Source organism: Strix aluco, chromosome 9, assembly GCF_031877795.1.
Source record: "Strix aluco isolate bStrAlu1 chromosome 9, bStrAlu1.hap1, whole genome shotgun sequence".
Lineage (NCBI taxonomy): Eukaryota > Metazoa > Chordata > Aves > Strigiformes > Strigidae > Strix > Strix aluco.
Window position 1 is genome coordinate 1,792,763 of NC_133939.1, and position 12,224 is coordinate 1,804,986.

At 49.9% G+C, this 12,224-nt stretch overlaps 1 protein-coding gene across 1 annotated transcript; it reads right to left on the reverse strand.

The window, feature by feature from the left end:
- Positions 1-1,427: 1,427 nt before the first annotated feature.
- On the reverse strand, positions 1,428-2,183 carry LOC141927328 (E3 ubiquitin-protein ligase RBBP6-like). The gene is made up of 2 exons (XM_074834492.1): positions 1,789-2,183; positions 1,428-1,525 (listed from the first exon to the last, which is right to left on the reverse strand). The coding sequence occupies exons 1-2, from the start codon at positions 1,952-1,954 to the stop codon at positions 1,458-1,460; spliced, it is 234 nt and encodes a 77-aa protein (XP_074690593.1). The 5' UTR covers positions 1,955-2,183; the 3' UTR covers positions 1,428-1,457.
- Between the last annotated feature and the right edge of the window lie 10,041 nt (positions 2,184-12,224).

Sequence of the window (12,224 nt, forward strand, 5' to 3'; positions counted from 1 at the left end):
GTACATGCGAATGCAAACGGAACTGGCAGTGCTGGAGTTTGGATCACAGGAACCTGAGGGGTTTTTGAGCTTGCTTTCACACGTAGGGCAGAACTGGCTCCAACTAAAGTGGTGTCTCCTCTCTTAAGCTAATCATCTAGTTTGAATAAGCCAAAGGGACGTGAATTCTTTCAATTCACTTTTTGCAGAGCAGAGAGACTCAAATGAAATTAATTATGAAGACAAGTCTTCTGAAAAGCCTTTTGAAACCAGAGTGTGCCTGAAGGTCTCCATGCTTTGCCTTGGCTCACACCGTGTTCGTCTTTTGAAGAGGAGGAGCTACCTGAGACACTTTGACTGAGTGAGTCTCACATGTAAAGACATCTCCATGAGAAGTGTTTATGTATTGTACTTACGCAAGCTGGATATGACCAAATGTTTTAAAGCACCATCAGCAGCCATGCCCTGTAATCTGCCTACAGTTTTAACCATTAAAAGCCCTTACCTTTGCAGGCCGAGTCAGAACAATGGCCCGAAAGCCAAAGCTGCTGTGAAAGTACTACTAATGACAAAACCCAAAGCTTTTACAGAAGTCATACCCTGAAACCAATGCCTAGAGCTCTGCTCAAATGGGGAATCTCACCATGACACAGCCACCTGTCAGGAAAGGCCTGAGATGGGACTTTTTGATGTTGGAGGAGCTCAAAGAGCACTGAGGCTGACAAGCAACGGGGAGATGATGCCAGCTGCAGCTCTGGAAGCCCAAAGCAGCTGTTTCCACCTGCTGAACGGAGTCATACAGAGTGTTCTTTCTGGTCCAGATCACAAACCACTGACTGAGATTTCAGAGGCACAGGATAAGTAACAGTGGCTCCACAAAAAGGCAGGAGTTTGCTACGCCTGTGCCCAGCTGAGGGTTGTGGTAGGTCTGTAGAGGATTGCAGGTGGCAGCACCTCTCCTCGAGGGAGGCTGTGTATATGAGGACAGCAACCAGTGCACTTATTTGCCAGTTCTGCAAGCCTGCAGAGGGCAGCTGGAACATGCACAACAGGTGTATGATGCAAAAAGAGGAATGGGTCCTCTTTTTGTATTTTATGACAATTCATTGACCATTAGAAGAGAAGCATTGACATCTGCCTTCTGAATAGACTGTCCTTGCATGCAGATATATATAGACAGAGAGAGGGATGCTTGCTTTCAATCCGCTTGTGAAGGGCACAGGGAGGAGACCTCCAGCCATCTAATACCAGACTGATAGAAAAATGAATTCCCCTTAAAAGTCAATCAGTACACATTTCAATGGATCAACAGAAAACTGAAGAGTGACAATAACCTGGTGAAGTAAAGGCTTTATTTGCACAGGACACTTATCTGCTCCGACAGAAATGTTCAACAAAGCTGGAGCCAACACCATTGTTGATTCCTACTCCCTTCTAGCACAAAACTTGTTTTACTGCCAGTGATGGTCAGTAAGTGGCTACTGGGCTTTTGCAAGCACTAGACGTTGCACATCGACCACGTAGTCTTCTACGCCCAGCTCCGTGTCTAACAACAGATCAGAACGGCTCTGTGAGGTCCCCACACAAGCCACAGCTACCAATGGTGGCCAAATCGCACTGTCCCTTTCCACCCCACTGAATCACTGGCGCCACTTGCCCTCCCGGTTCCCCGCACGCCGGCGGGACGGGCCCCAGGCTGACTCATGCCACGTGGGTACAAGCCACAGAGAGCAGAGAGTGGCTCCCGCAGGCCGCGGCCGCCACCAGCCGGGCAGTGCCCGAGGGCCCATGCCCGCCGCCCCCACGCACCTTCTCCGGTCTGGGCATTGGTTATCTGCAGCTCACAGTTGGTCACCTTCAGCTTCTGGCGGCCCATGATCTGACGCTTGAGGTTGCCCAGGGAGATGTGGAGGCCGCTGAAGGTGACCGTGTCGTAGTGCAGCAGGGAAGAGAACTTATAATGCACGCACGGCATGGCTGATGTTCCACTCACTGGCACGGTTCGAGTTCTAGAAGAAATGAAGGTGATGAGAACTTAGAACAAAGCACTTGTACCCAACCAAAAGCAGTGAAAACAGATTATAAAACCTAAACACCAAAACATTATGTTCTGATATGTTCATTATGTTCTGACAGTAAGGACTTTGTGAGTCCCAGCTGGGAATGGCCGAACAGGCCCCTGTGGGCCCAGGACTCAAAGATGGTGCAAGTCCATCACAGAGAACGGGATTTTGCCATCTACATGCCAGTACAGGCATCCAGAAGGTAACTGCTGCCTTTATGACACTATTCAGCAAAAATGTTTATTTTGTTTGGTGCTTCCAAGCTTACGCAAAGCGAATATGGCCAGTGGGTTCCTCTCTCTCCGAGGGCCATCTATTCAGAAGATGAAAAGCCAGGGAAACAATCCCCCATCTCCACAAAAGGAGGCTGGTGCTGTGTGAGGAGCCAGGGCTCTGACACGTGTACATTGACCCTCCTGCTCTGAGGGGGAGCCGCTGCCCGCGGCTGGGCCACCCGCCACCCCGCGCTGCGCCTCAGGGACTTCACCTCGAGGAACTGCTCTGGCTTCCACAGTTATTAACCTCAGCTACTACTGCCGTGCTTGTCAGAAACCATGCCGGGACACAACTACTGAACAAAACTGACCCGAGTCAGCAGGCGACATTTGGATGGGGCTTTGGAGCCCAACAATAATTAATTGGTCTCTTCCAAGCCCACCAAACCCTTAAGCACACGCACCGTTTTACTCAGGTGATAACCACGGGAGGGAGAGGCCACAGTCTCTCCAAATCACCTCGTATCTTTGCTGAAAAATCTGCAGGACCCCTTCAGCCCTGGCCATCTGACCTCAGTGAGACCACCGCTCACCTTGCCCCATGGACGCACCGCTCACATTCACCTGGGTTTTTTTTCAAAAGCTTCACACTACTTCCTTTACTCTTTGTCTCACCTGACTGTTGAACCTTTGTCTAACCTCACTGTTTGGCTGCTCTGAAACTCACAACCTGCAGCTCTGAAGCCGGACAACAACAAGGGGAAGGCCTGAGGCCAGCGGCCCCGCTCCCAGCACACACCGTCATCGCGGCGCAGGGGCCCGGGATGCGCAGAGGAGCCGGGTTCAAGGTGACAACCTGCGCCCGACGGCTCCCTCTTGGCCAAACCCTTCACCCAGAACTACCGCTCTGCCCGCGCCGAGCGCCGGGAAACACCTTCAGGGCTTCCAGCTGTCTGTGGTGCTCAATTCTGCGTACTTATTCTTACAGAACCGAAAGGCCGGGGGCCGTGAAATGAGCACGGCCACCCAGTTCACCCAGTTCACGCGCAAGGGGTGACCCTGACTGCACTGCGGCCCCCATCTCCCCCCTGCCGCCTCCCCACCGGACCGCGTGGGAGGGACAGCGACCAGACCGGCCCCTGGACCCCATCCCCCTCCCCGGAGCCTGCCCGGACCGGCCCTGGGCCCTTCAAAGCCCCCCCTTGAGCCCCTGCTGGCCCCCAGAGCCCACCCAGACAGGCCCTGGGCCCTCCGGAGTCTTCCCGGAGTGATCCCAGGGCCCTCTGGAGCCCCCCTGAGCACCCTGCCTGGAGCCCCCCAGGCCCATCCCGGGGTCCCCCGGAGCTCCCCCCCGGCCCCACTCACCGCAGCAGCCAGATCACTGGGTCCTGATGCTGCTCGCCGTCTCCTCGTCCTCCCTGGTAGCCTCCTCCTCCTCCTTACTGATCACTTCCTCCTCCTCCTCACTGATCGCCTCCTCCTCCTCACTACTCATCTCCTCCTCCTCCTCTATACACGCCACCTCCTCACTACTCGCCTCCTCCCCCTCAAACGATTGCCGCTGCCCTGTCACTGCTGGTCGCATGCCGGGCGCTACTAGCACACAGCGGGGGCAGGGCTTCGCTCGGCTAATGGCAGCAGTGCTGCCCTGGTTGCTAGGAAACCGGGCAGGGGTGGGCTTTGCTCAGCCAATAGCAGCAGTGCTGCTGCCCAGGTTGCTAGGAGCCAGATGGGGGCGGGGCTTCGCTCGGCCAATGGCGGCAGTGCTGCCCGGCCTTCTTTCTGTCTTTGCTGACTGAAGAATCGCAGTGATGGACAAGGAGCCTGCTGAGGTCCTGACCAGACCGACCCTGACAAAGCCTGGCACTGCCACACAGTGAGAGAGCTGTAAACGTCATTCACGGGAAAAGCTGTGGGGAAAGTCACGAATCATCTCCCATTCTGCAAGCCAAATTCTTGACTGTTTTCTCACTACTGCTGATTTAACTGTAAATTACTTCAAAATAACACTTAAAATTCTTAACTTTTCACACCAGTAATTTCTTCGTGCCATAAGAGAAGCACTGTCCTGAGAAGGCACTATGAACATACAGCAATATTTACATATATGCATTTTGTCTTCCCTTAGATGAAGATATTTTGTAATTTGAAACGTTAGCAGAAGGATTTTTGCTTTTCTCCTGATCAGACATTTAAGTGTCAGCCCCCTGCTACAGCTGCAGCAGAAGTGTTCAAGCTGTTTCAGCACCAAATTAAACTTTCACTTTCCACTTGGCCGTTATTTTTTCCTTCCTCTTAATTTTTATATTTAAACAAACAGTTTAAGTTTTTGCTTACTTGGGGAAAAACAGTGCTATCATTCTCCTGTTATGATAAGCTACTGATCTGAAGGGCAGAAGGATGAGACCCCCACAAAGTTATTTAGAAGAGTGGGAAGAATTTGAGAGTCATAAGTTGGATGTTCTTTGGCTGGCCAAAACTGAGGAGAGAGAAGAAGCCCTACAGGGAGCTCAAGGGAAGCACAAGAGAGCATCTGGGAGCCAGCAGCGTGATGGGGGCATGAGCCAGCGCTGCACTGCCGTGTGTCAGGCACAGTGTTTTCAGGAACTGCAGAGGAGAGTTAATGCCACTGACGAGAGCACAGCTCGTCTGACGTGGTGGCCCTGCTGGTCCTTCACGTACTGAAAGATGAACTGTCCCTGGAAGAACTGGCGAGGAGAGCTGCGGGGATCGCTGGGACATGGGAGATTGACACGTGTGCTGATGTCAGGAGTGCGGGATTTGCTTGGGCCAGAAAAGCAAGTGGGAGAAGAGTGAGGTGACTGCTGTAAATGCAGAAGAGGGAAATAACACTTAGGGAGAACAGTTACTAACATTGAAGGGTGTGGGCACCTGATAAAATGTGACTGCCTGACCCTGAGTAACTTTAAGCTGCAAACTGGAAGAAAACTGTTTAATGCTCAGAAGATTTGGGTTCTGCAAGAGCCTTCCAAGGGAAATAAAGAAAGGAGGAAGCAACCGCCAACCCCTGACTGCTCACTATGGAGCTCAGTCACCTTTTGATGGGCCTGGAGATCTCTTCCAGTCTCTCCTTCCTCCAAATTAACTGCCTCTGCAGGCATTGCCTTTCAAGATACGTGTTCCCTCTTCACTTTTTAATTGCTCTGATGTCCTCTTGTTTGAAACACTGAACTGTTGCTGATCAAGTATTTTGATGGCAAAAAGCGCTATGCTGGCAGGATCGTTTCACTTGTGAGTTGTGCTTAGGTACCAAGTCACATAATGTGGTTTCATATAGCAAGAATTACACTTTTTAACCAGTTAACAAGCACGGGAAGGACTACCATGTTTGAACTCCTCTCCCGTTACCGCTGGCGTTGATGCAGATCCCTTGTGTGCAGAGTTCTGCTGTGGAGAGCCTGGGGCGAGGATCCCCATTACACGGTACCGGTCTGAGGGGTTCATCTCGGATATCAAAACAATTGTGCTTAGCATCAGTTTAGGTTAGAAGAAAGTTTAAAGGCTTCTGAATTCAATGTTTACACACCCTAGGGTCCTGTAGTGGTAAATTAAGATTGCTGTCTTTGGGTTGTGTCAGCAGTGCAGGATTTGGCCATTCCCTACACAAGAAAAGCCAGTAACTGTCCATCTAAAACTCTGCCATGTAATTCAGGGTAGGACTGAATGCTGTCAACATAAATCTTATATGAAGAACTACCTCTAGAAATGTTACTACTTCTTTCTGCAAATTAAAATAAACAGTAGCTCTTACCATTTTGGAAAAAAAAAAAAAAAAAAAAGAAGAACTTGTTCACAAGAGCAGAAGCCAAAGCATTTGGACAGAGTGGACATGTTCTTGCTACCAGCATTGCCCAGGAAACCCCACCAAGAAATCCCAGCAGGTTGGAGTAAATGCCATGTCCTAGAGCGGATACACTGGCGTTAGCCTGCAGTCTTTCAATACCCAAGGATATTCCTTCAAATTTGCAGAACCAACTTCACAATCTATAGAATACTCAGTACACTTCAGCCTCAAAGTCAGTTGTTATTGCAGTGCGATGAGGCCAAAACTGTTGGTCCTTAACAGTGATGAGAAAAAGGATCATTACCACACCACTCCCCAAAATACTGCTACTCTGAAATTTGCCTACACTGCTACAGCTACTGCTTCACTCCAACCTCCCTTAAGACAAAATTTCTGCCATTCTTCTAGTACCTGCTCTAACCACATGCACAAACAATACTTTCTTATTCCTCATGGATCAAGCTTTTATACTTGACTTGGCTTTTTTACCATCTGTAGTCAGGTTCCTGATAAGCAATAAAGCACCTTGTCTTGCAGGCACTCCCCTCCTCTCCTCACTCTACTCCCATTAAAAAACACACCCACTCTACCCCATGGACAGACCTTGAATCTAAACTAAAAACCAGGTTTTGTTTGAAAACTGTCATTGAAATGGCTATCCATGGCTGAAGTACTTCTAATGCTCTTATTTCTTCAGCATGAGGTGCCTCTGAAAAGTTTAAAGTTTACAATCACCTTACTCACGTTTTGCCCACAGTTTAATCGCACGGAGCATGAGCCAGAAGTTCTCCTCACTTGGCACTAGATGCAGCATTTCATCGGTAACTCTAAGGAAAAAGTTGAAGGACAGAAGTTCCTAGTAACAGGTACAGGTCTGTTTTATGCTACGCTGGATCAATAGCTTACAGTTTATCGTTCAAATCTATGAAAACAAGTTTGGATTACTCGCTTTGTAGTACGTTCAAAATTACAGATTACACATAACATTCCGTATCCCTCCAGGTAACTGGTGCCCTCAACAGCTTTGTCACAGTTTATAGACTATCGCCAACCATTTTTAATAAGGCCTTTCTAGAGGATTCCGACAGCCAGGTTTCTTTCGACAGCCAGGAACAATCAAACCAGTCACTGTTAAACAGTGAGCAAGTTAGGCTTTGGGTATTTTAAACATCTTCCCTGTCAAGTGCTCTCCCTATTCACCTGAAGCAGTCTCTGTGGCAAACTGGAACAATGCACACACCCTGATCCAAGAAACATGAAATACAGCTCTATCTAAACACACAGCTCCTTGAAACATCTAAATTTAAGCCCACTCACCACCTCCTCAGATCTCAAGTACACAGGAGATCAGCTTATGCACCTCGTACAGAAACTGGAGTTGTGTCATGCGCTTTCTAGACCAACTTCAGTAACACTTTCTTCTTAAAGATGTGTAAATATGCTCACCATTTAAGCTCAGTATACATCTCCTATCCAGGCTTCTCAGCTGCCAGTCATCTCCGAGATCAAGATTATCAGAAACAGTTTGCACAGACGGTCTTGCAAACACCAGATCAATCTTAAGAGGGAAAAAAGTGCCAACCGTGAGTTAGAATGCTGCACTGTTTGTGAACAGCACACCAGTGGGGGACAGTTAGTCAAGTCTAGAAAGAGGGGTTAACATTTGTATTTAAAACTATGTGACTATAGATACATCTCCCAAGAGATTTATTTGCCAAAAAACTCAAGAAAATTGCTAGAAGTTCCACATTTTATTTACAAAACCCTTCATTTACAAAACCCCCTTTCTAAGCTAGGGAAAGGAAGGGGATTTTAAGTTGAAAAAGATTACTCTAAACTTAGAATTTCCATTAAAAGGGAACTTAAAACTAACCAGAGAATTCAGACGTAAGTTCAACCACCTCAGCTACACTTCAGCAAAGGAGAGAGCATTTTCTCTATGCAGTAAGCCCTTTTGATCCTGAAGCATCTGGTTCATAGCACAGTCTGAGGCAAGAAAGTTATTCTGTGAATGTCTGCACCAGACAAAGGCCACAAGAAGGTCACGGAACAAGTGACTTCATGAGAGTGGTACCAAGCAGTGACTTGCTTAGGTACTACAGCACGCAGGTCTCCAGTCACCGTGTAAGAGGCAGTCAAGATACAAGGATTCCTGCAGCTGACAAACCCAGGCAGGAGTCACATGAGTACTTCTACTTGCCATTTTCCAGATTGCTTGTCCCATGACCACTTCACTTCTGATTTGCAACAAAGCATTTAGTCTGCTGACATGATTCACACAGTGAACTACCCCATACCCATCCCTCTGTCGAAAGCCAGCGTGTCAGAGCTGGGAGGAGTCAGCAAGGACCCTGCCTCTGCTCCCACTCTGCAGTCCCTGGCAGATAAGTGCCGTTCCAGCAGGCTCCCCTGCTCTAAGCACAGGGCAGAAAGGGGCGTCTCTGATGTCCCCCCACCTGCCAAACTCCCTGGGGGCTTATTTTCCTATCAGCTCCCATTTTACTGCAGCGTCTTCTCCTGGGATCGGCTCTGGCCAGGCTGTTTAATTACAGTTTCCTAAATACACTCTAAGGTACCAATAACCTTGTAAAACAGCATGGTCACAGCTCCCTGGAGAAGTTCTCCTGTTCCAAAGGAAGAACAAAAGCAAAACGCTTACCTCAAAGCCATCAAACTCAAACTTGACAACTGGTACAGACGCATCTTCAACTGCCTGTAAAGGAGCGGATGACTGTGTAAGAAAATATTTTTTGCTACTTTCATGTTCTTCCTAAACTGTGATAAACTACAGAATTTACACTGCTAAACTTAGTATAACGACTGAGTTGCTTCCAAACCAAAAAAAAATTGTTAGTAAGTTACAAGCAGTATGGCACTAGTACGGTCTAATACTGGCTTTAAAAAGTTCCTTAGCCAAGAGATTCAGAGGCTGATCCTGTGCTGTAATGAACCAGCAGTGCACAACGAGCCATCAGTGTCAGTGCTGGTAAGGCACTTCCCTTGGACATGAGGAAGAAAAGTCAGAGATTTCTGTAGCTATCTTACCACTGGTTAACATCCAGAGAAATCGAAAAAGTTCTGTCCACATCTGACAGCGTGCACTAGTCTTCCTTATTTTGATTTTCTACCGTGCCTGAGGGGCTGTCAGATACCTTACGGGACAGTTTTCAGTGCTGCAGACCCCTTGTCAGAACGGTGCCGCAGCCCACTGAGAGTCTGTTCTCAGGGGACAGTCATCCCAGCAAAGGCTCATTCGCTGGGCACATGAAGTCTGTCCAAATGTCTGCACGAGGAAGACCAGGCTAAGAGGAACACTTCTCAGGAGCTCAGTGTCACAGGCGAGGTGCCCAATACATCACCCGGGGGTGATTTTACAAAGCAGTTTGCACGTTCACAGCGCAGCCCCTACTCACTTGATGTCAAGCTGACAGCGTGCGTCCCTTCCGCAACGTCTGGGGCTGAGTGGCCAGAGAGGAACAGGACCAGGGCAGAATGAACTAGAGATCCTAAAGCACATCCAGAGGGACACCACGGCAAAGGCGCTGACAGAAGCCTTTCCACATCACCTTCAACTGCCTTAGCTTTCAGGCTGCCCCTTCCTCTTCCTGCCCCTTACTAGACCTAAGATTAAAGCAAGGCTCCTAGGGACAACCTTGTTTTCTGATACAGCTGACTCATTCTCAAACCACGGGCAGGGGAGAAGTGTACTGATACAAGGAAATTATCACCTGCTTTGCACCTTATTTACTTATAGCAACTTACAGCAACTTATAATGATTTCTGAATATTGCTTAATAATCCTGCTTGCCCTGACTGTTCTGTGAAAGCTTACCAAGGGCTACTGCTACTGTGTTCATCAAAACAAAGCAGTTTTCTGTGGAAAATTACCAAGAACTACAATGTTCAGCAAAAATAAGAGACATGTCCTTGGAAAGCAGATGGGTTCTAGCAAGTTTAGTCTTTGTAGTGGATAGATAGCCATGTATGGGCGGTAGAAATTAATAGACTGGTGCTTTTAGATAAGATAGAGGTGGTAAACCAGTGGGAACCACTCTTGTTGTTCAAGAAATTGGCCAAGAGAATCTGCACATGCTCCAAGGAAAAGTACAAGGTGAGGAGGACTGTGAGCCTTCCTCCAACAGACCCCCAGAGATGCCCCCCAGGAGGCAATGCGCAGGTGCAAAGAGAACATAAACTGCTGACACCAGCCTCTAGAGCTAACCCAGCCTCACTTATGCATATGGATATCTGTGTTATGTGATCCAATGAATATGTATATCCACACTCTAGAAGTTTCTGGTAAAATGTGCTGTTGGGGTGAAAGCTCTGTGGAGAAATCCCCTTGCACCCTGGCGCCAGACTGCTGCTTTATAAATCTCTGGGAGTTGTAGAGTCTGTTTCTGCGAATCAGGTCAAACAGAAATTCTGGGGTAAAACTGGGGGATTTGGTGGTCAAACATTGATCTGGGGACCAAGGGCCATTTTGGGGTGAAAAGGGGGGGTTTGGGATTACGGGGACTCACCCCGCAGCACCCAGCTGAGGGTGGCCCCGGTGATGGTGGAGGTGCCGTCCCCCACCCCCACGGCGTCCCAGCACTGGTACTGGAGGCCGTTGGAGCTGATGCTCTTGGGGTACCCCTGGAGCAGCAGCACCCGCGGGGGGGGGGGACACAGGTACCCCTGGGACCCCAAGGAATCCCAAATCCCCCCTGCAACCCACCCAAACTGCATTTGCCACCCCCAGGTCCCTCCAAAACACCCTCAGCCCCCCCAACCCTCCCCAACCTCATTAGTGCCCCCCCCCAGATCCTATTGGTTCCCCAGTTCTCCATTTTACCCCCCAAAACCCCGAATATCTCCCCAGGACCCTACCAACCCACCCCCAGGACTCCCCGAAGCCCCATTAGCCCCCCCAGGAGACCCCCAATAGCCCAATAACAACCCCCAAGCACCAAGACCCTCCCCCAGACCCAAATACCTCCCTCAAGACACCCCCAGAACCCCAATATCTGCCCCAGAACCCCCTCCAGGATGTCCCCAATACCCCCCCCCCTCGGACACCAATACCTCCCAAAAGACCCCCCCCGAGGACCCCAATAACCCTCCCAAACCCCTCCAGGATCCCCCCCCCCCCCCGACTCCATTACACTCCCTCTAGGACCCAAATAACCCCCCCAGGGCCGCAATAACCTCCACAACTCCCACAGAACCCCAATAACACCCCCCCCAATAATCCCCCCAGGTCCCCAATCCCCCCTCACGGCACAGGCAGGAGTGTGGGCAGGTGCTGGGGGGGGACAATGTGCTGGAGCCCCCCCGGGGGTCCCCCTGGCCCCCACAGGGCCTACTTCCTGCCGACAGTCTGCCAGGGCTCTATGGTCTGCAGTGAGGTGGCCTAGGCAGGAGGTCCTCCAGCTCTCTGGGGTCTGCACTGAGGGATGTTCCATGCAGAGATTTGGTTCACCCAGCAAGTGGGAATTCCTCCTTTTAAAACACTCGCTTTGTTCTGGATGGCTGAAGGAATTTGTCTCCTGCAAAGGTGGCACCAGAACCAGCACCAGCCCCAGAGCCATCACTAGAGGTGGTGTCCCCGGCCTAGCAGTGGGTGAGTGCAGGGGCTGGGGCCGATTTCCCTGGAGGGGGTGGTGGGATCGCCGGGGAAGGGGAAGCTTTGGTTTAAACACCCAAACTTTTTCATGGTTCTGATTTTTTTTTCCAAATAAGGTTTGTTGTCACAGTTGGGGCTGTTCAGACGTTCTGATGTGTGACTGTGCTTGTCCTTTTACCTTGAACTTGGTGGGTTTTGCTGTCTGTAAGGGTCTGTTGTGTCTGCGGGGTTTATCTGTCAGGTTACCCCAGGGAAGTGAATTTTAGCCCTTTATTTTTACTACAAGTGTGAAAGCAGTGACGCATTTAATATTTTCTGCTCTCTGTGGTGATTTGGGTTGGGTGGTTCAATCTGATGAAACCCCTCAGAGTGGTGCTTCAGAGGGTGCCAGTCACCAGAGCCAAGAGGTGCTGATCACAAACCGGCATTAAGCCCGAGGGCGAGAGCTGGCCCAGGCGGGCTCTTGCCTTCTGGCTGTGGGACAGTTTTTCCCAGCTCGGCAGTGCTGGGAGAGATGTGGGGGGGTGAGCAGGGGGGTGTGCTGGAGCCCAGCC